General features: G+C 48.4%; 9 protein-coding genes and 2 non-coding genes across 11 annotated transcripts; 6 read left to right on the top strand and 5 right to left on the bottom strand.

Moving 5' to 3' along the window:
• Window positions 1-866: 866 nt before the first annotated feature.
• DEU56DRAFT_746357 (GH3 auxin-responsive promoter) lies at window positions 867-2,939 on the top strand (the record flags this gene model as incomplete). Its single annotated transcript, XM_041349196.1, has 7 exons — window positions 867-1,473; window positions 1,528-1,769; window positions 1,828-1,965; window positions 2,017-2,205; window positions 2,255-2,400; window positions 2,457-2,629; window positions 2,683-2,939. 7 exons carry the CDS (start codon window positions 867-869, stop codon window positions 2,937-2,939), a joined length of 1,752 nt encoding a protein of 583 aa, XP_041203023.1.
• A 70-nt stretch (window positions 2,940-3,009) lies between these two features.
• DEU56DRAFT_918046 (glycosyl transferase) lies at window positions 3,010-4,172 on the top strand (the record flags this gene model as incomplete). The annotated part of the gene is made up of 2 exons (XM_041358066.1): window positions 3,010-3,375; window positions 3,429-4,172. The coding sequence occupies 2 exons, from the start codon at window positions 3,010-3,012 to the stop codon at window positions 4,170-4,172; spliced, it is 1,110 nt and encodes a 369-aa protein (XP_041203022.1).
• Window positions 4,173-5,453: 1,281 nt separating this feature from the next.
• DEU56DRAFT_91060 (phosphatidylserine decarboxylase-domain-containing protein) lies at window positions 5,454-7,107 on the bottom strand. Its single transcript, XM_041357197.1, has 3 exons — window positions 6,163-7,107; window positions 5,958-6,109; window positions 5,454-5,907 (listed from the first exon to the last, which is right to left on the bottom strand). The coding sequence occupies exons 1-3, from the start codon at window positions 7,031-7,033 to the stop codon at window positions 5,701-5,703; spliced, it is 1,230 nt and encodes a 409-aa protein (XP_041203021.1). The 5' UTR covers window positions 7,034-7,107; the 3' UTR covers window positions 5,454-5,700.
• Window positions 7,108-9,265: 2,158 nt separating this feature from the next.
• On the top strand, window positions 9,266-10,904 carry DEU56DRAFT_746406 (uncharacterized protein; the record flags this gene model as incomplete). Its single annotated transcript, XM_041349197.1, has 6 exons — window positions 9,266-9,440; window positions 9,542-9,966; window positions 10,020-10,168; window positions 10,234-10,445; window positions 10,513-10,688; window positions 10,785-10,904. The coding sequence occupies 6 exons, from the start codon at window positions 9,266-9,268 to the stop codon at window positions 10,902-10,904; spliced, it is 1,257 nt and encodes a 418-aa protein (XP_041203020.1).
• A 419-nt stretch (window positions 10,905-11,323) lies between these two features.
• On the bottom strand, window positions 11,324-11,416 carry DEU56DRAFT_t103. The gene has a single exon. It is a non-coding gene; the product is annotated as a tRNA-Thr (tRNA).
• Window positions 11,417-11,994: 578 nt separating this feature from the next.
• On the top strand, window positions 11,995-13,535 carry DEU56DRAFT_90952 (uncharacterized protein). The gene is made up of 8 exons (XM_041357110.1): window positions 11,995-12,278; window positions 12,336-12,502; window positions 12,557-12,592; window positions 12,643-12,716; window positions 12,768-12,961; window positions 13,010-13,153; window positions 13,203-13,292; window positions 13,345-13,535. The coding sequence occupies exons 1-8, from the start codon at window positions 12,141-12,143 to the stop codon at window positions 13,450-13,452; spliced, it is 951 nt and encodes a 316-aa protein (XP_041203019.1). The 5' UTR covers window positions 11,995-12,140; the 3' UTR covers window positions 13,453-13,535.
• Window positions 13,425-14,887, bottom strand: DEU56DRAFT_90973 (uncharacterized protein). Its single transcript, XM_041357123.1, has one exon. The coding sequence runs from the start codon at window positions 14,768-14,770 to the stop codon at window positions 13,619-13,621; it is 1,152 nt and encodes a 383-aa protein (XP_041203018.1). The 5' UTR covers window positions 14,771-14,887; the 3' UTR covers window positions 13,425-13,618.
• On the bottom strand, window positions 14,857-15,321 carry DEU56DRAFT_718951 (uncharacterized protein; the record flags this gene model as incomplete). The annotated part of the gene is made up of 2 exons (XM_041347650.1): window positions 14,857-14,969; window positions 15,057-15,321. Coding segments are annotated over 2 exons (378 nt in total), but the record flags the coding sequence as incomplete, so codon positions are not given.
• A 129-nt stretch (window positions 15,322-15,450) lies between these two features.
• On the top strand, window positions 15,451-15,522 carry DEU56DRAFT_t105. Its single transcript has one exon. It is a non-coding gene; the product is annotated as a tRNA-Met (tRNA).
• Window positions 15,523-16,286: 764 nt separating this feature from the next.
• On the top strand, window positions 16,287-17,733 carry DEU56DRAFT_90942 (uncharacterized protein). Its single transcript, XM_041357101.1, has 10 exons — window positions 16,287-16,308; window positions 16,365-16,486; window positions 16,548-16,708; window positions 16,761-16,815; window positions 16,873-16,971; window positions 17,033-17,143; window positions 17,202-17,245; window positions 17,303-17,328; window positions 17,383-17,448; window positions 17,508-17,733. The coding sequence occupies exons 2-10, from the start codon at window positions 16,465-16,467 to the stop codon at window positions 17,566-17,568; spliced, it is 645 nt and encodes a 214-aa protein (XP_041203016.1). The 5' UTR covers window positions 16,287-16,308; window positions 16,365-16,464; the 3' UTR covers window positions 17,569-17,733.
• A 1,418-nt stretch (window positions 17,734-19,151) lies between these two features.
• On the bottom strand, window positions 19,152-20,361 carry DEU56DRAFT_833425 (uncharacterized protein). Its single transcript, XM_041354657.1, has 6 exons — window positions 20,246-20,361; window positions 20,086-20,191; window positions 19,815-20,030; window positions 19,658-19,762; window positions 19,247-19,609; window positions 19,152-19,187 (listed from the first exon to the last, which is right to left on the bottom strand). The coding sequence occupies exons 1-5, from the start codon at window positions 20,329-20,331 to the stop codon at window positions 19,517-19,519; spliced, it is 606 nt and encodes a 201-aa protein (XP_041203015.1). The 5' UTR covers window positions 20,332-20,361; the 3' UTR covers window positions 19,152-19,187; window positions 19,247-19,516.
• Between the last annotated feature and the right edge of the window lie 48 nt (window positions 20,362-20,409).

Below are 20,409 nucleotides of genomic sequence, written 5' to 3'. Positions count from 1 at the left end.
TGCAGACTCGATCATAATGAGGCCCCAGTCAGGGGGCACTGGCGGGGTATCGGGTTGGCTGTGCCCGAGTCAGTCTGGACCAGCGCGCCAAGTCCCGGTACGCAACCGCTTTGATTTTTAACATAGGTTAATAACAACGGGATGACTTCTCGTCCGTACCCTATCTAAACCCATAGCAGAATCACACTGATGCTGGTAATTATTGACTATTACATATATGTCCTTTCCACTAGTTCACTGATGGCCCCATCCAATGCCTTGTCCCAGCACCGCTGCATATCAACCACATTTCTGTGACACTAATCTGACCTCTGGTCTTTGTCGATCACCTCCGAAAGCGCGTCCGGAGGGCTCCTCATTCATCCCGTCGCAAAACGGCATACGGCACAACCACGACCAACCACGGTCACATTATTTTCAGCCTGCCGTCGATGTTTCCAGATCAGGGTCACATCCTCTCCTCAGGAGATTATCTGAGGCAAAAGTTGGTGTAGCCAGGAAATGGAAACGGTGGATAACGTCGGGAACTGGCGTGACAGCGGCTCTACGATGTGTATCCTATTTTCTCCATGATCAATTCACTGATAGCCACTGATGGGCTGACGCACCATGTTTTGCCACAGACCTTGCCAGCAATTAGATACCTCGGAGTGGCGGCATTATGGCATGGCACATTGTTGTCAAAAACACGACTTCTAGTATCCCTGAAACCTTTCATCGATTCTGTTATCTCAACGCAGCGCTGGCAATATTTGGTTCTTCCACGTTCTGCCAAATATTGCTGGCAGAACTGCTCCCAAACAGGTCTGCCAACTGCAACACTATAAATGACGTCGTTGAATAATGCCACAAGGTAACTACAACAAATGTCTCATCGCCAAACACATCTCCTGGACTCATTGTCTGCTGAACTCTCTCAGCAGCTCAAGGATCACGCAAATCAAGTCCTGCTGGAGATTATACGGCCGAACTTTGCATCTCAATTTGCGCAGGGTGCTCCCGAATTGGCAAAATTCCGCGAGGCCATCGTGCAGAGTGATTCGAATGATGATGATGACTTCCTACGCAGCTTCCGAGATCTCGTTCCCATCACAAATTACGAGCCTTATAGGCCGTTTATAGCAAAGTTTCTGGCAATCCCTTGCATGGAGGCTGACGTCAAGAACATGTTCGCTCCGGGACTGCCCTACTTCTTAGCCATGACCAGCATGACATCTAGGAATGCACCAGAGATATTCCCAAAGTATCGGCCTCCTCCTCGCCTTTTGCAACAATCCTCATATCAGGCGCGTTTCCCGTCAGAGGGCACCACCTTGTCACCATCGTCTTTGAGGTATTGGCAGGTCATAAAAATAGAGTGTGGGGACGGTCAGAGCTCCAAGGACGTTGCTGTCTGCTCGATGAGCAATGGTATGCTGCGAATAGAAAAGAACTGGGACATCGAAAATGACAAGGATAGACTCGATTTGTGGGGTCAGTCCGTGGCGCCAATTTATTTGTGCATGCTGAACGCCGGGGAACTTTCAGTTCCGGGGCAAACGGATCCTTATGCGATATCTTTAATCAAGAATTATCGTACTTTCTTTATTCTGAATGCGCTATTTGCACTGGCGGACCGTCGAGTGACAACCATCCGCTTCTTATTCGCCAATATATTCGTCATCTTTTTGCAGCACGTGGAAGACGAATGGCCCTTACTTGTCGAATGCATCGAGAAGGGTATCATCCCGGATATCGAAGATCTAGGCGATCTGCGAGCACCCTTAGAGGTCATATTTTTGCTAATAACTACATTACACTGAAGTGGAGCTCACAAGTTGTCCTCAGAAACATCTTACTCCTAACCCTGTCCGTGCTGCCGAACTTCGCGAAATTGGGCCTCCTGTCATCCAGGGCTGGGCAGTCCGCGTGTGGCCTGACTTGAAACGATTCGTTGGGATTACTGGAGGTCATGCTGCTATTTCTGTTCCAAAGGCACGTCAAGTGTGGAAGGTTTACTATTCAACTGACAGTTAGCAACACAAGGTTATTCACCTCCTTGGACCTTCTGTCCCTATCCAGTCTTATGGGTATGGTAGTTCAGAATGCCGTGTCGCGCAGACATACCATGAAGGCAACTCTAATACTGACTTCAAAGTATCGTTTAGAGATGGGGTCATCGAATTTCGGGACGTGCGTTCCGGCGAAGACCACGTATTGTCCGCTGTAGGAGTCATTGACTCCATCTTACCTTTTTCTGCTCATCCCCGCCTAGTCGGAACTTGTGACTGGTGGACATTACGAGCCCATCGTGACGACCCGCAGTGGCTTGTGGAGATACCGCCTTGGTGATGTGATCATGGTTAAAGGTTTCGCTCCGGATGACGGCCTGCCTGTTATCAATTACCTTCATAGGCGAGAGTAAGCTGTGATGCCATTAATTTTAAGCTTGGCAGCTGAAATGCCCGCCAAGGAAGTGACTCGCTTGAAGTGGCATTTGGGGCGTCGTGTACAGAGTCGCAGTTGACGAACGCGATCGTCTCTGCCGCTCAACAATCGATTGGCCAGATCGTGGCTTTCACTATTGTGCTAGATGATCGAGACACCCCTGTTACTTATGGGTACTTGGTAGAGCTTGCAGGGGAATTAAGTTCGTGCTTGCTTCAACGCTCTTTCACGTAACCGTACTAATGATACTCACAGGACAGGACGCGAGAATGGCAGTCAAGCACCTGTTTGATAACCTCGTCACAGCAAGCGATGATTATCGCATAGTTGTTTGGCAAGGCAGGTCAAGAAGGCCTACCATCCGTATCGTGGACAAAGGCACCTTCGCAGAATATCACAGGCGGAAATACGAGCAGATGGACGTCACGGCGTGTCAGGTGAAAGTTCCCGTCGTCGTATTTGACCCAACAATTAAGGAATGGCTCCTGGAGCGAGTTATAATGGAGTTGTAACTTACGCTACTTACATAACACTGTGTACCTTGTTTGCGTGTGTGGGTGTGCACATAAATTACTTGATCATATGACAGAATATACTCCCGATTCCTTCAAAGTTCTGCTTGGAAAACTCGTCAAGACTCCCGAGTATTTCACTCCAGAAGACCTTAAATTTGCACTCCATCATCTGTTTACCCCCAATGCTGTCCTTCCCGCACAAATAGGTGCATTCCTCACTGCCCTCCACATAGGAAGAGTAGAAAGACGCCCAGAGTCTCTCGCTGCAGCTGCTGAAGTTCTAAGAGCGCGCGCGTTACAAGCAGACATCGAAGATGGAGACACGGATTTCGTTGTCGATATCGTTGGAACTGGAGGAGATGGTCACAATACGTTCAACGTCAGTACCACAGCAGCCGTCGTTGCTGCAGGCGCAGGTGCTCGAGTAATCAAGGTAAGATCGTTTTGCATCGCTGTAGTTAATTAGCTAATGAGTCAAACAACAAGCATGGAAGCAGGGCTTCCACGTCTTCATCTGGATCGGCAGATCTTTTACAATCCCTCGATTGTTCATTTGCTGCCCCTACACTAGGCATTCCCTTCCCCATATCTAAGGTGCCATTCACTTTCATCCTCGCCCCTCATTACCATCCTGCACTCGCTATGATTGCACCATACCGCAAGTCCTTACCCTTCAGAACGCTCTTCAATGTCCTTGGACCCCTTATAAACCCTGCATGTCCACGAGGAATGGTTTTAGGCGTAGCTGAGCGTGAACTTGGTTCTACGTTCGCTCAGTCCCTCCGTGACGGCGGCGTCGAGCGCGCTCTCGTGGTATGCGGAGCCGAAGGACTTGATGAGATTAGCTGTGCCGGCGACACGTACGCGTGGCAATTGGAGGATGGCAAAATTACGGAAATTCGTTTGCACCCACACCTTTTCGGACTTGGCATCCATCCACTCACATCCGTAGCTGGCGGAACACCGACAGAGAATGCAGGGACATTCAGGGCGCTCCTGAACTCGGGTAATGACATACCGGAGTCGCTGATACCCGTTCTGCACTTTGTATTGTTGAATGCATCGGCGCTTTTGGTTGTTGCAGGCTTGGCTTCGGACTTCAAAGAAGGGGTTGCGCTAGCGATGGATAGCATAACGTCTGGACGTGCATGGGATGCCCTTGTGGCGTTTCAGGTTGCAGGTAGAGAGGCAGTGAAGGAGACAAGCGGACCTCAAAACGGCAGAACTTGATGCGATCACCGAGATACACCATCCGCGAGGTATCTTGGAGATCCGAGAAGGGCTGTATTGAATGAATGAATGGCGATTGCAATGGGAACAGTACAAGCGTGGGGCGTCGGCTACTATTGAATACTCTACAAATGTATGTACAGTAAAACGAAGGGGAAATTGGAGGCAGCAGACGGTGTTGAACTCGAAGAGGAGACGGCGCTTGCAAGGAAGGAATCCGAGGTTGATTCAGATGATGTGTCATGGCGTTAAATATGGATAACAATAGTATATGGTGAGGTAGAATATTCATTGAGACAGAATAATTATGCGAGTTTTTGGATTGTCTGACCCTGTCTGACCAGTGGTTCCGCGAGTAGTGGAGTGCTTGCATACCTGAGTTTGCCGTAGGCGCGCTCCTGTCGGACATGCATATGAATGAGCCGTTGGTCACCGAAACGCGACAGTGGCTTGGCACCACAGCGTTAATGAACTCGAAGGATGGTGTGAAATACTTAGCTTGCTGATATCGATGCAGATGATCGCGAGAGGACTCGAGACTCGAAAATTGTCCCCCTGCTGCCCGATGCAATGCGGACAAGCAATGATGCAGCAGCCACAAATCAATTTTGAATGGTCTAAACCAATTCCGATGTTCGTTCATGCGGCCGTCGGCTTAATGGAGGGTCAACTGGTGGTTCCGCATGCTCATGATGCTGGCGTGAAGGCTGAGTTTGAACCCAGGAATTAATATTTTGACGAGCAACAGCTATAAAGTGCGTGAGCACTGAACTGACGAACAACAGGACAAAAAACAAACCCATCCTTTATCTTGACACCAGTTATACACTCGCGCTTTTGACGGTGAGAGTCAACTCACCGACCTGTGGATCCAACTTATGACACTGATGGTCTAGATGAACTTCTTGACGATTATTATAGTGGCATTGACAGCCGTCAGTCCTCTTAGTGCACGAGCCATGCCCGGCTCAGAGACTACCTGCACTTGGGCAGCGTGTGGGACAACGTGCCCAGGATTTGTCGCGGACACCAGAGGTTGCACCTTGAACGGTGTCCTGGCCGATCAGTATTGTTGTGATTAATGATCGCCGTGACGGAGAGGTTACAGTGTAGTGGGGTAGTGGTATGGGGAAAGCATTGTAATGCGAACGGGGGGTCTAGAGGTGTTGGCGATGAAACACTTTATCAGAGCACGTACTAGGCTTAAAGCAGATTGCGTCCTTGAAATATCGGGGTCTGAAAGAACGAATTATTACGAGATGCTGGCGACGGGTGAGGCCTCAGGGGCCACCTAAAATGACCAAGCTTTGGAGTCACGGCCAGTGCATCGCCTAATACGTTTGAACCCCATTCTATTTTGTCTTCCTTTTCAGTTTTGCCCGTGGAGAGATGGACTTGCGTGAACTACTTGCAAACTCGCGTACTTATGCACGTATTTGAATCGTTCAAAGGTCGTGATGATACATCATTTGGAAAATAAAAAGCGCTCACATTTAATAAATCATGACCTTTCATAGAGAGTTTCTGTTCACTTCTTATCGCCGGGCACCTTCCCAACAGACCAACCAACTTTCACCATAGTCTCGGTTCCAAGTTGACCCAGCTTCAGCGGCGAAGAGTTGGCAACAAGATCGGAATCCCACTCAACCATCCCCGGCTCAAGGATAGCAACGACAGTGCTGCCTCCGTACGCGAAGAACCCAAGTTCATCTCCGCGCTGAACCTTGGAACCCGCCTGATGGGAGTGAGTTCGGCATGTTAGAGGGCCTTATTCGGTGGACTTACCGAAACAGTCCACTTGATGCTTCCGACGAGCAAGGCACCGACTGCAACAAACGCGATCTTCTTATTCGTCGCGTCGTGGTTCAGGACGAGAACCGATCTCTTGTTGGCAGATAGCACGTCGAGATTTTTCTCGTTCACTGCCTGAGGGTTGACTGCAGAGGGTGAATTTCCATTCTCTCTGAGTCCTGGAGGTGGCGCCCCTCACCTGTATAATACTGTCCAGGAATATCCCTTGGTTCACCAACAACAGTGGCATCCGCAAGCGAATGAAAGCGGTGATAATCTGAAGGCGCAAGGCGGAATGACGCGAGAGAGCCACCTTCAAGCGCCCGACAGAGTGGATCGGATTTGTCTAATCCTAGGAGGGCAGGAACTGTGAATTCGTCCCCCTTGATCCAAAAAGTCTGCGCATTGTGCACTGTAGGGTATACGACAAGCCGACAGTCGGCAGCGCTGCAGAATTCATGATCAGGATTCTGCACAGGGCGGGCTTCAGGCTTGAGTTTCCGGTAGAAAAAGTCATTGAAATTCTTGTATGCTGGGCTTTCGGGCGGGTACAGCAGCTCGCTTGTGTCGATGTTGTAAGTGCGTATGAATGACGGGATGTTCTTTATAGACTCTGGCGAGTCATAGATCTGCCCCTCGCGCTTGCTCTGCTCCATCAGGAGTTCCTCGACGCGCTTGTTTCCTTCCAAAAGCTTCACCTGCTCTTTCCCATAAAATAGGAGATGCATGCCCAAACGCGCGTAGATTGGCATGCTTTCGAAAATTCGTTCATTGGTGCCTCTGATTGCGACGTAGTTGCCGACATGATACTTGGCTGCGAGGGCTTGCAGCTGAGGCACGAATTTGTTCAGCCAGGAGTGGTGGCCGGGCGCAAAGTGTTGGATATGCCCATGAATGCCCTGGGTGACATCATTGCGATTATCAGGATGTTCTGGATTGGAACGTTCTACGCTCTCTTTGAAGGCCTCGGCAATCCCGCCATCCAATTTCTCCATTCCCTGCATCCCTATTTGGCCGGAACCCTCAACGCCACCTGGCTTATTGAGCTCGGATTTATGGAGGTGTACCATTGTTGCAATAGAAGAATAGTAAGACAGAGATTGTGGAAGTCGGGTGTCAAGTTACAAGATAGCAGATCGCTGTCTCAGATGCGCCCGTTTTATGGAAGGTGCCATATTTATAAGACGTCACTAGCACTCGCGGAACCGAGTTGAGGCACTATGGCAGTACTACTACTAACCTCGATACAATCATAGCCTCACCAGCTGGCTTGCACAACGGTGCATATGAGAGGTTCAACGTTCCACGTCCGAGTCAGGGCTAGTGGCGAGGTGGCCAGGGTCTCACTTGGACCCTTCAGGCATAATGAGGTACAAATCAAAGGACAAAAATTCGCGTGCGACAAAACCTTCCTAGACCTGAAACTGACAAAAGGGCGCTCAGCGGCGGCCCCAGCCTGACTCGCATTGAAGGACTCAGGCCTTAGGCCTCAGGAGCAGCAGTTGCCGACTATCCTACTTCTTTACCTGTTTTAGGTATCTTAGAAAAAGGTATTGCAATGGCCATTCTCCACAGCATGATGGAGTATTATTACGACCTGCCAGGAGGTGGTCAGTGATTATTGAGCGGCTATCTGTCAACTTGAACCCTGCAGAAATTTCCACCGACTTGGACATTACGCCCTACTAATGGCGCACCTACAACGGAGTAGTCGGCTCGTTTTTAGAGCTTAGCGCAAGTGCTTGTTGATTCGAAAGGCCACCATCCTCAGCAAAGATGGAGCTGTCGTCTGGAATATTCCAGATGACGGGTAGGCGCATAATCCATCATATTGATATTCTATGTCATCAGGGTCAAAGGTGACGAGCGTTGTGCAGGGAATGACACTTGGGGCTCATTTTTTGTGTCTGGTTCCGACTACACAAAGATTCTGGTGGAGGACGCATGGGCTTCCATTGCTGGATTGTGTGGTACGGCGCATCTTAATTTCTGGATTCATCTCTCTCTTGTGCGTACCATATCATTTGTTGACCTTACTATACTGATCATGTAGTTGGACTTGATATAGAAGGGATGACGTGCATAGTTTCCTTTGGGGCAACTTCATTCACGTCCGCCTGTATAAGCTGGTGGGACCCTGTCCCTCACTTTGGTCCAGGGAAAACAAACTTGAAGGTCTGCACGTATGAGCGTCGTACGAGTTGCGCGGTAGCTTTTCGCTTGTGCTTGAGCTTCGCAAATCTCTTCTTCCTGGGTTGTGGAGGGTCTGTTGCGTAAAAGGTGTGGGATTTTTGATCGGACAGTGGATGGTACGAAATGCCTTCCTACCGCATCGACCGGAATTCGACGGCAGTCTACCAGTTTGCGAGTGGGCATCATACCACCTTCCGCCTCCTCCCTCCTATATTCACCGTACATTCTATCAGCCAAGTGTGCTTCTGACACTATTCTTGCGGCCTTTCCCCTCCGATTGCCCTGGAATGTGCCCACTCGACAGCGGGGGATGATTGTGTAGTATCATGATGGCGGTGTCGGTCTCAACTTGACATGCGAATACCTTATTGAATAAAACAAGGGAGGGATCAAGGAGGGATATACGTACTAGTCAAACGGCGTGTCATGGTCTGACATTTCAATTGTTGATGGGCCGGTAATCGGATCTATTGAATGCACGGCACCACTAATTTAAGACTACTGATACATATAGTTCCGAAGTAATGCTTAGCAGTGTGATTCATTTCACTCTTTTGTTCTTTGCCAACAGAGACGAGTGTTGGACGAATCAGTGTAAGCCTCGTCAACTATCTATCTCTTGACAGCATGACCGTCATAGATATTCTTTGGCACTCAACTGAACTATGGTCCATTGCTTCCGCGGGACGACTCGGATGCCTTGAGCAACATGTTCTCGGCGCTGGAAACATGTGCGTGAGTGCCCAAGGCTGTCATTTCGTTGTCTCGGATCAAACGTCGATAATAATGACAGGCTCACTATTCCACAGGAATTTGAGTTTCACAAGTAGTGCCTTTGTCTTCCACGAGCTAACTTTGAGTTACACTTTACACACGACAACATCTCATCCACTAATCTTCGTTGCCCGATCAGATCAGTCACACCCGGCCTTTATGATGCCATGTCTCAACGGTACATAATCTGGAGGAGAAAATCATGTATGGCTGTCCCACCGTCGCAAGGTGATATATAATCCTTCTCCCGGTAACGAGTACGACCACCGTCCTTCTGTGCTTCTTGGTCACACCTTCTTCTGCTAGTGTTGCTGGTGGTGACAAGCCTTTTTATAATGCAGTTCATTAAAAACGTGACCCATGGCTTTCCTACCATCACTGGCATACGATGGTTCAACCTTTCTGTCCTTGTCATTACACCAATTCTTTCGCTGTACGGCTTGCTTTATGTTCCCATCCTTTGGAAGACTGTCGTTTGCACTACCCTCTATTATATCTATTCCATGCTTGGTAGGTGTTCTGCAATAGTCACTTCTTCCGACTGCTGAACGTGCTCCACCAGGTATCACTGCTGGTGAGTGGTGATGATAATCTTCATGGAATGTCATCAGAACGTGTCACTCCAGGATACCATCGGCTTTGGTCACACAGGTCATATAACGCTTCGTTCCCTTTGCAGGTATTCCTCATCCTAGCAGGGGCGAGTGCAGTGCAAGGCTCGTGTTACTGGTGGGCGCGCCGGCACCGTTCTCACCACAGGCATACCGATACGGATCTTGACCCGTACAACTCAGAACGGGGCCTCCTCTGGACGCACATTGGATGGATTATTTTTGAGTCAGACTTGAAACCAGGGCCAGCTGATGTCTCTGACTTGTACAAGGACCCTCTCGTACAGTGGCAACACCGATGGTACTTTGTCATCCTGACCATTTTCGGGTACTTGCTTCCAATGGTCATTCCTGGTTTATTGTGGGGAGACTGGAAAGGCGGATTCTTTTTCGTTGGTGCAGTCCGTATGACCGCGTGTCATCACGTGAGTTCCGTGTTTTTCATCGAAGACTAAACTAAACTTGACCTGAACCCCAGTGCACTTTTTGCATCAACTCCATTGCCCATTATCTCGGAACCACGCCGTACGATGACAAGCATACTCCCCGCGACCATCTTTTATCAGCTGTTCTCACGATGGGAGAAGGGTACCATAACTTCCACCATCAGTTTCCCATGGATTACAGGTAACAGTTGATATCCATTGCGCTGTTCTCAACGCCACTGACATAATTCATGGCCTTTTCACCAGGAATGCATTCCGATGGTATCAGTATGACCCAACCAAGTGGTTTATCGGTGTATGCCACTATATCGGTCTCGCCTCCCATCTCCGCGTTTTCCCAAGCAACGAAATTGAAAAGGGCGCACTCACGATGAAGCTTAAGGCTCTCAAAGACGTTCAGGACTCAATTGAATGGCCCGTGCCTCCGCAAGAACTTCCTGTGGTTACGTGGGAAACCTGTGAGTGACACCATGTTCGCACACGTTGAAATATCGCTTATCGATCTGCAATGCACTTTGCAAACAGTCCAGGAAGAGTCCCAGTCTCGGACCCTTCTCCTCATCTCGGGTTTTATCCACGACGTGTCCATGTTCCTTGACAGCCATCCGGGAGGACCCGTTATACTCAAACAAAACTCTGGGAAAGACATGACGGCATCTTTTTTTGGCGGTGTCTACGCTCACTCTCACGCAGCGCATAACGTGCGTACCATGCCATTCCTTGCTTATGCAATGATGCTAATGACAGACTTTGATTCTCCGTTGACCATTATGAACTTACTCTGTTACGTCATGTAGCTGCTTGGGATGATGCGTGTGGGCATTCTAGCAGGTGGTGTGGAGTCGCCAGCAGAGCATGCCATCCCACCCAGTCAGCGACTCGTTATCCTCTCTAGCAGTCATAATACAGCTGCTTGACACCAATGTCTCGAGTGTTAATGGTGTCGAGAATGTGTGGGTTGACAAACATGCCTCCTGTGGCTAGAATTGGAGACCGTGGCGGCGCGCGCTGAGCGCTGAGGAGCGGCTTGATGTAATATAGTGACTGCAAGTGATATGATTATCATGTCCATGCGCTTTTCCATAATTTGTTCTTGAAACCTGTTACATGCCAGTGTTTTGCGGATCAGTAATTAGATCATAGATGTTTATCAATTTACTAGTCTCCAGACCCCAATGCAATATAAGACGTGATAGTTGATATGCAAAAATCAAGACCAGTGTAAAGTAGTCAGTTGCCGCGCCTCATAACCGTTACATACTGAAAGCCTAGATTATGGGAACTCAAGCAAGCAAGAGTACAGCTAATTAGGAAGAACTGAGCAAAACAAAACAATTGCCCACTGGCTGGATTGAACAACCGACCTCATCATCTCTCGGATCCGATGATCCGTTACAAGTGACGCGCTCTACCACTGAGCTAAGCGGGCTTGTATATTCGACGCATGTGGTTGCATATAGTGCGTATGCATCATCACTTTTTCAACTTAAAAGTAACCGTCCTCGCCAATCATTAATCAGCGCTCAGCCCGGACCATTGCAGAGATGTGATTTCATTGTACACGACCCACTAACATAGAGTACCATACAGTACGTAATGTCCACCATAGGGCTCCGCCCCACAGGACAATAAACACGGATAAAAAAAAACTTAAAAGTTGAGACCGCTTACTTGCTGTCGAGACACGCACTATAGCTAGGGCAGGGTTCGACCCTATTTGGGTGTGACCAAATGAACGTTAGGTGCACATCCAATTGTCCACCTTACCAAAGTCGGTCAATGTCCCTTCCAACATTGCGCTAGCCCCACCGAATTTGTCTATATTTCTGTCGCAGATACGGCCACTAACTTGCCTCCGGTTTTGACTTGGCTGTCATAGTGTTCAACCCAACAACCTTGTTATATAATTCGCACAATAATCGACTGCGTGGCGAACGTTCGTAGATCAAATTCTCACCCATACATTCGTTTGCAGTGGTATCTTTGAATCAAAATTAACGATGGTTGTGAGGAAAGGAACTAGTAGTATCCGAGTCCGTGGCAAAAACCCCACACTGGGGTTAGGGTCTTGGATAGGGATAAATAGACACTTCAAGTTGCCAGTGTAGCCTACTCCAGTTCCACCGTGACCAGAATTCTTCCCAGAGGCAGCAATGGGCAGTGTTATATCTTATCTCATTGACGCGGCGCCTCCAAAGACCTCTTATTCCGTTGACCAAATTCCAGACCTGACGGGAAAAGTAGTCATTGTGACTGGTGCCAATACGGGTATCGGAAAGGAGACTGCGAAGGTGATTTTGTTTTCTTCAAAAACGATACTGAGCATTTAGGTTGACGTGAACGTCAAGGCTCTACTTGCACATGGCGCCAAAGTTTATATAGCGGCTCGCAACCAGGCTTCTTCAGAGGAGGCTATTCGTCAACTGAAGCAGGAGACTGGAAATGAGGCAATATTCTTGACACTTGACCTTGCAAACCTGAAAACAATCAAGGCATCTGCTGAAGAGTTCCTGAGGTAAGTGATGCGCTGTTCAAGAATTTACCAGCTTCGAATTGACCTATTCGACAGCAAAGAGACACAGCTTCACATCCTTATAAACAACGCGTAAGTCAAATTTTTACCTTGGCGCAATCCATGGTACTGAACATCACGAGTGGTGTTATGGCATCGCCGGTCGAGCTAGTGACTGCAGACGGCTATGATCTCCAATTTGGAACGAACGTCCTTGGTGAGAAACTTGACAATGGCATTGAGATGACCAGGGGCTGATACCTTTTAGGCCACTACTACTTCACAAAGCTCCTGCTCCCAATTCTAACCTCGACGGCTAAATCCACTTCTGAAGGGAATGTGCGCGTAGTGAACGTCGCTTCCTGCGCCCATTTATTTGGGGGTCTTGATTTTAACACCTTCAAAGATGGCCCGGCTCGAAAGAAATGCTCAACGGCCGGCCTTTACAATCAAAGCAAATTCGCAAGTCATTCTCGTTCTCGTTGTGGAATGAAGTTGACCACGATACAGGGGAATGTCGTGCTTGCTCTTGAATTGGCGAAGCGATACGGAGACCAGGGTATTATTTCGACGGCGCTGAATCCTGGTAATATCAAGTCGGACCTGCAGCGTCACGTTGAGCCTCAACTTCCAAGTATTGTCAAGCAGATTTTAGTAATCCACCGAGTCCTCGAGTAATTTTCAATGCTAATGGGGTTGTCAGGCCAATGTGGTACTGTATGAAACGTCTCAAGGCGCGCTTACGCAGCTGTATGCTGCTACATCCCCAGAAGCTGCTAGCTTGAACGGCAAGGTGAATCTCGAGATGGAACTCGATTCATGTTGTGGTGCTGAAATATCTCTAGTATCTCGTGCCGTGGGCTCGCGTCAGGTCGCCTAGGCAAGAAACTCAAGACGCTCAACTCGGCAAGGCACTGTGGGAATGGCTGGAGGAACAAGTCAAAGACATGTGATTCGAAGATGAGCCCTCTCGAGCAGATTTGAGTATCGTTGGACATCATTTATCTTATCTACAAGTGGTGATAATGGGTATTAAACAGCAAAAAGAGAAGAGCAAAGAAAATGTATGCGGTTTTCAGCCTTCTTCATCGGAGGAGGAACTCAGAGGGATGAAGCGCTTTACACTGGAAGCAGTACGCCCGAGCTTCGAAGCACATGGTTGAGCCAACCGTCCCGCGAACATGCACTGGTACTCACCATAGACATCTGTGCGCGCCGATCACGCAAACTCATTGATGCGGACATGGAATCAAGCGTAGGTAATGACGGTACTGCAGGACCAGGAAGGGTGGACGAGGTGAATGTCTGAGACGGCGCAGCGAATGTGACTTGGCGCCGCGCTATTCCACCTGTAGCATGGTGAACCTGATTTTTCAAAACGGATTGGGCCGGGGCTGGGGACGGAGACGGAGACAAAGACGATAGTGGTGACGGCGGGATGGAGATATAACATCTCAAGGGCGAGCGAAGAACTTCTTCCAACTTGATAGCCTTCGAGATCGGCTGCGGAGGGATGGGTAGAACTCGAGGTGGCGATTCCGTTGTTCTCTTCCTATATTTCTCGTTGGCAGATGGTGGGACAGAATCGACAGGCTTTGGAGACGCTGTAACTTTATTGACTAGAGCAGAAGGCAATATGTCAGCGAGAGGCATCCTTGTGGAGTGTTTGGGCCTTGGGGCTGCAGGGTAGCCGTTGTTGGTCACGAGGCCACGAGCGGGAGAAACCAACCCATCGGCATTTGATGACCCACGCAAATCAAGGGCGTATTTTTCTGGGGGATTCGCCGTATGAGATGTCTGTTTCATGAGTCGAGGAGAGCCGGTTGGCAATATGCTATCCAATCGTGGTTTCTTGTGACGATCTATGCGAGGGCTATGCATCGGGGCAAAAGAGTGGGACCGATTGGTTTGGGAGGGGCCTGGAACTGTATCGCCTCGATCTAACCAAGAATTGGCGCGCTTGCGGGTGGAATCCCCAGAACGACGAGGGGGTGTAAGTCCTAGAGCTGGCTGGTAAACACCTCGTATGGTGTCAGAAGGAGCTCGAGCGGATAGACTGGATAAAGTGGACTTCATGCCGTCTATATCGCGGCTCAGGCTTGACATGCTGGATGAGACGTTATCGGCTATAGAAGTTTTGAGCTGGTCTACATGCAATGGGAAGGCTTGTGTAAGTGGAAGAAGGGGGAGTACCGCAGTTAGTATTGAATGCTGCTGGTCCTGTATAGCTTGCATAGCATGATTCTGGGATTGAATGAGCTGTGAAATCATGGTTTGTCAGATGAGTGTACTAGAGAAAAAGCGAGCATGGTAGCAAAAACATGAAATACCATCTGAATCGCATCTATGCGCTTGTCTAGTGCTTGTATGCTGTTTTCCGTTAAAGATTGTGATTTCTGGACCAATTCGAGAGCTGATGCTTGTGATGGTACACCGATGCAAGCCTTCAACTCGGTTTGCACTTTCTTTGCTAAAAGGAGTGATTAGATCGTCTCGTTTTCGTTTTACAGACATTTCAAATGGTTTGCCAAAGCATATAATCCAAATGCACACTCACAGCTATTCGAGATCTCGTCGAGCACACGTTCACGTTCATTCTCTGATATCCGGTTGAAGTTTACCGCTTCATTCTTGACGTCCTGGACGTTAGCGAGCAGCGTATCCACTCTCGTGGAGAACTTTTCGAGGGTCGCCTGCATGTCGTGAATGAGCATTCGCATGGATGTGTTGGTCCTATCGACTGGTGCTACTGCAGGAATCATGGGTATAGCGGCAAAGTCGTTGGACGCAGGGAGATCCTTCTGGAGAAGATACGTCCATAATGCATTTACATTTGGTGCTGCCTTCCGCTCGGTGCTCATGGTGTTATGAGAGATTGGATGTCAAAAGGGGAGAAAAGCTAATTTTGACGAAAAAGGGTCAAGTGTGTTAATAGCCTCAAGTTGATCATCAGCAGCATGACGCAGTGGAAGCGTGCAGGGCTCATAACCCTGAGGTCACTGGATCGAAACCAGTTGCTGCTAAGTACTTGGGTGAACATCTTTTTTTCATGTAGCGGGTATCGCCGTTAACTTTTGACCTTGATTAATTTTGTTGGTAGAAAATGCGCTCCTTATCCTCGTATCATCATCACAGTAATTGGGCGCAGCATGACCGCCCTCTGCCCTCATAGGCTCATGACCGCTCTCTGCCCTCATAGGCTCTAGTGTATATCCTAAATTTACAGGCACCTTGCTACTAATGAGCGCCAATCATATGATGATGAAACATCAGACTTCATTATCGGATCTTATATATGATTCTGTCAGTGCAGCCCGCGACCCTGTCAACTTGGCCCTTTTTTCACCTCTCGAACGACTGCAGAATCCAGATGGAGTATTTGGCTGATGATGTCGCAGCAGCCACGAGTCTGCATTACTTAGCGGTGCGCCACTTTCTTAATATTATGGAAACATAATAACAGGTATTCCATATTTTACCAGTACCTATACAGTGCGTACTGTCTGAACTACCTCTTACTCGTTCTAATGTGACATCTCAGCGGCGATGGCTACATTCTGGGTAGGCTTGTCCCGACCTATTCCTGTAGTACCGCCGTGAAACTTGTTCATCCAGACCTACGATTATGTTTGTACACTTCACGCAGAGGTAAGTAATATACTTCTTTCTATAATACGCCTCTGTTTTTACATCGATAACTTGCTGTTCAAAGTGGACATTCCTGCTCCAGTCACGCTGGACCAAAGTCAAAGTCCTTTATATCATTACGCGATACTTTCCTTTTTTTCTCATGACCACAAACCTATATTGTGCGTCCAGCTCCAGCATACATCCCCCGATAATGAATTGACATGCTGTGCTTCAGTGAACTTCACTCCGAACGAGAACTCAAATGTATGTAAACACGCAGCAAACTTACCGGCTGATGAAGGGTGCTCACTGCACAACTCTGCCAGAAATGCCGGATGTTGATCAATTTATACTCAGGTACGTGCACGGTACATGCTGCATGCGCATCCTTTCCAAGCGCTGCTATTTCCCCTCACAGGCTTCGGAGTGATCTCAGTCACTTGCTCTGAATGTATATCTCCTTACTCGCGATGTATACGTGCTCCTGATCCGATTCATCCAGTTTTTTTTGTTCTCAGAACGTACGCACTCTGGAACAAAAATAGAATGATACTCGTTGTCATGTCGTCGACCCTCTTTGTCAGTCCCGTCCCCTCCCCATACCCAAGTTCATGGTTGATGGATCAGTCAGGCTATCTTCGTATCATTCAACAGCATTTGGTTTTCCGCTATTGCCACTTCCAATGGTTTGTGCTCTCACCTTCGCCCGCTACTATTGGCGCATGTTCACTCCACTTTGATAGTCATGACTAGCACGATCCCAGGTATCACAGGATGCTACCGGAGCTCTCGCAGCGTCCAGTTCTTCATGCCGTTTCTTTTGATATTTGTGTTGCAACTGGGTATGTCACTGGGAACTTGGAGCGTACATTACAAACGCTTGCTGACTGACGCTATTCTCAGGACTGGCCTCTCTCTCACTCACATGTGCCATAAAGAGCTGGCGGTCGGCCAAAGGCCCTCTTCACGCCATCCTGATGAAGCATAACATATTTTACTATGTATGCAGTCTGTGTGAGTCCGGACTTGTATATATTTCCGTGCTCATCAGTGATTATTATTGTTCCGAAAGTTCTCTCGACCGTGAACATCCTTGTGCCAATCCTATTTTCTGATGTGCGTAACCCCAGCACCCTTCAATATGATTGAGTTGTTGATATTCTGCACCCCCAGTCCGCGTACTACTCCGTTTTCGAAGAGTATGCATCTCCAACTTCCCTTGCGAATTTCTACTAACAACACCCCCCACACAGTTTGGAGGTCTTTATCCTTGCGATCCTCGCAACGCGCATGCACCTCCATCTCTGGCATATCGACCGGCACGTGCACGGCTCTGGGGCCTTGGTGTGGATTTCTATGTCTGACACGTCACCTGCAGACCGTACGGTGTGATGTCTTATCATGTGGCTTATTCAGCGTCGTTCGTGGAGACTACGTGATGACTGGCTTGGTCGGTTTTTGGACCCGCTCAACTTATAGAAATGCACTTTTTGTCGTGGGAGGTGCGTTTGGTTGGCCTTGCATCCATAAGTATCTGGTATGTGCTGTGAGCGGCGGCAGACGAGTGGACGACGATCAAGATATGTGCATCAATATGCCCAACAACAGGTATTATTGACAGGAAACCTTATTAATCCTCTCTAAATATTTGCGTCAACACTTATGACTGCATGGAGACATAGACTCAGTGCATTTTCGACCTGCAATTTTCCACTCCAGTGAGATGATTAACTTCGTGAGCCGGACAGACAGAAATACACTCACAAACTCAATTGTTGGTCGGGTGATCACCATCATCTCCCCGTCCAGTATGACATCCCAAAGACAGGCATCGTAAACTTTGTCGTGGGACACATCCATGAAAGTGAGGTATGTCGGCGCCTGGATGCCCGGCCGGAAATGTACTGATATCGCAGGTTTGCTGATCACCTTGCCGGTGCCACGCGTCGCGGCCGAGGGATGTGTAACTGGAACGATGAATCATTTCGACCTACGATATGACCCGCCCATGTAACACAGGATCCTCCCGCTCCAAACGAGCCTAGCCTTTTCCTGCCGATATTTTCTTCAGGGACGAGGGAATTTTGTGGACCCCATGATGACGAAGGGACTGAGCATCCATCTTCTGATATCGCATCAATTGACTCATCGACGAGCGTTGAGTTGCATCATCGAGAATATTTGGATGAAGTTACGAAGCATAGCAAAATGACAACAAATTGATGAAGTGATTTGCGGTGGTTGTGAAATTAGTTGAGAAGAGAAAAATCGACAATGTTTCTCGGACTTGACCAAGGACGCCAGCTTCATCCAATATATGCGCACCTTGAGAAACGTATTATCATACATGCCAGTCGTGTCGTTGTATACCGCACCCATCATCCATCTGATCATATAAAATATCAGCTTTGAGCTCGTTACAAAACATGATATATCCGTACATACAATGCAAATCGGCGATACTTATGTCCATTGGAACAGTAACAGTGCAGGAAACAGACAGGTATGTAGCCAATCCATTTGATAAGATGGATGATACTTCCTATTTCAAGGTCGGGTCCTCTGCATCAGGCGCGAATCGAAGTCGCGCAAGGAGCGTGGTATGCCAGGTCTTGCGGGAGCCTGATAGTTGGCCCCTCGCGGAGAAGAGTTCCTTACCATCAGACTTGACCGTGCATAGACGATTCGCTCCGTGAGAAGGGAGAGCATTGAAGCATTCCTCCTCTGAAAAGATCGGATCGACCAGAAGAGAGCATAGTCGCGTGCGTTTATGATAGTGCCCGAGATGCTTGCCTGCGAGATACGTTCTCGCTGAAAATGTCCAGTACAAAACATACAGTGATAAGCAAATGAAACGTACTCGTGACAGTTGATGCAAAAATTGAATCTGCGTCACGTACTAGAACCGTTGTTGTGAGCATGACGAGTCTTCTGGATGTCGGAGCTGGGGTAAAGTCGTGGAGAACCTTGATGACGACCACTCAGACTAAGTCAATCACGCCAAGTAAACTCTATCGGATGCCCTTGGCCGATCAGCTGGAACCTGTCGACCTCATACCTGAGCCATTCTATCAGTACAGGAGCACGACGTGAAATTGAAATTGAGAAGGAACCCACCACGTGATCGTCCATGAAGGAAGTTCCCATAGGTAGGATGATGTTATTCTTTGCACGACTTGGGTATTATCACTTGTGGTTGCACACATCATGTCAATTAGGAGCTTCCGAGATGCATGTTAATAGCATACAATATTCTTGCCACTATCAGAAAACTCTGAAAGCAGTCAAAAGTCCGTACAATGGTAACCCTCAACCAAAAAAGCAAACTTGAACGGACTGTGACATCAGCATCGCCCCAAACTCAAACCACGGCGTGCCTGCATCAATCTATGGTGGTTGTGCGAAGCCGACGTTCTCCGCTGATTCAAGAGCCCATACGCCTATTTCATCCTGCGGGAGCTGACTCCACTTTGCGTAAACCTAGCGTTCCTTAGAATCACCAAATAATCCCAATGAGAAATCACGCACATCATCAAGGATATCCAATAGCTCCGCTGTCTTAACGTCTGCAGCACGTTGCTTTTGGTCGTTATCCTCACATTGGGCATACAGAGCAGAGTTTTCTTCCTCGAGCTGCCATGAAGTCAGGAAACTTGGTAGATAATAGCATTTGAGAACTACTCACAGCCTGAAGTTCTGCTCGTAGTTGCTCTACTTCAGATCCCATCACCCGGACAGTACGTGCACGAACAGCAGCACGCGGTGCGAGGTTTTCTCTCCAGACATCCTTGCCATGTATTTCCCCACGTTGTTTTTGAGCTCTCGCCTCAGAGACGACGGCATGAAGGATGTTGATACTATCCCTCACATTAAACTCCTTGAACAGATTCTCGCAACTTTGCTAAGAGGCCGTCTCAGAAATTGTGCATTTCAGGAAACTCAGACATGAAACTCACGTGTATTTGATCCTCCATATGTCTCGAGACGGTGTTAAAGATACCCTCTGCACCGTGTGGCTCTTCCTTGCACCAGAGCGTGAAGCATTCCTGGAAATCTTCGTATCTACGCGACCGTTAGTCTAAACCACGCGTATATATGAGCGACATTGATACCCGCGTCCATTTGTGTGCTGAGCGTGATATCGCAAGCTGGAGTGCTGAGTGAAAATGGGTCCACCGTTTGCTGTCTGGTGCTGTCTTCATCGCGGCTTAGGCTAAAGTGTTGCTGCATATGGCACGTGATCAATAGCAGCGCTTCCGTGACGACTCAACGAGTGGGCA

Source organism: Suillus clintonianus, assembly GCF_016758775.1.
Source record: "Suillus clintonianus strain FC179 chromosome Unknown DEU56scaffold_122, whole genome shotgun sequence".
NCBI classification, from domain to species: Eukaryota; Fungi; Basidiomycota; class Agaricomycetes; order Boletales; family Suillaceae; genus Suillus; species Suillus clintonianus.
The sequence above is the reverse complement of the archived record's forward strand: the minus strand, read 5'-3'. Positions and strand labels throughout refer to the sequence as shown.

Coding starts and splice junctions, on each gene's coding strand:
- DEU56DRAFT_90942 (XM_041357101.1), top strand. CDS start 16,465: ATGTTGATCAATTTATACTCAG. Junction 16,972..17,032: donor GATATTTGTGTTGCAACTGG/GTATGTCACTGG, acceptor CGCTATTCTCAG/GACTGGCCTCTCTCTCACTC. Junction 17,144..17,201: donor TTACTATGTATGCAGTCTGT/GTGAGTCCGGAC, acceptor TTGTTCCGAAAG/TTCTCTCGACCGTGAACATC.
- DEU56DRAFT_91060 (XM_041357197.1), bottom strand. CDS start 7,033: ATGGTACACCTCCATAAATCCGAGCTCAATAAGCCAGGTGGCGTTGAG. Junction 6,110..6,162: donor TCCTGGACAGTATTATACAG/GTGAGGGGCGCC, acceptor CACCCTCTGCAG/TCAACCCTCAGGCAGTGAAC. Junction 5,908..5,957: donor GCATCAAGTGGACTGTTTCG/GTAAGTCCACCG, acceptor CACTCCCATCAG/GCGGGTTCCAAGGTTCAGCG.
- DEU56DRAFT_90952 (XM_041357110.1), top strand. CDS start 12,141: ATGGGCAGTGTTATATCTTATCTCATTGACGCGGCGCCTCCAAAGACC. Junction 12,593..12,642: donor CACATCCTTATAAACAACGC/GTAAGTCAAATT, acceptor GAACATCACGAG/TGGTGTTATGGCATCGCCGG. Junction 12,962..13,009: donor TTTACAATCAAAGCAAATTC/GCAAGTCATTCT, acceptor ACCACGATACAG/GGGAATGTCGTGCTTGCTCT.
- DEU56DRAFT_90973 (XM_041357123.1), bottom strand. CDS start 14,770: ATGATTTCACAGCTCATTCAATCCCAGAATCATGCTATGCAAGCTATA.
- DEU56DRAFT_833425 (XM_041354657.1), bottom strand. CDS start 20,331: ATGAAGACAGCACCAGACAGCAAACGGTGGACCCATTTTCACTCAGCA. Junction 19,763..19,814: donor TACGAGCAGAACTTCAGGCT/GTGAGTAGTTCT, acceptor ACTTCATGGCAG/CTCGAGGAAGAAAACTCTGC. Junction 19,610..19,657: donor TATTGGATATCCTTGATGAT/GTGCGTGATTTC, acceptor AAGGAACGCTAG/GTTTACGCAAAGTGGAGTCA.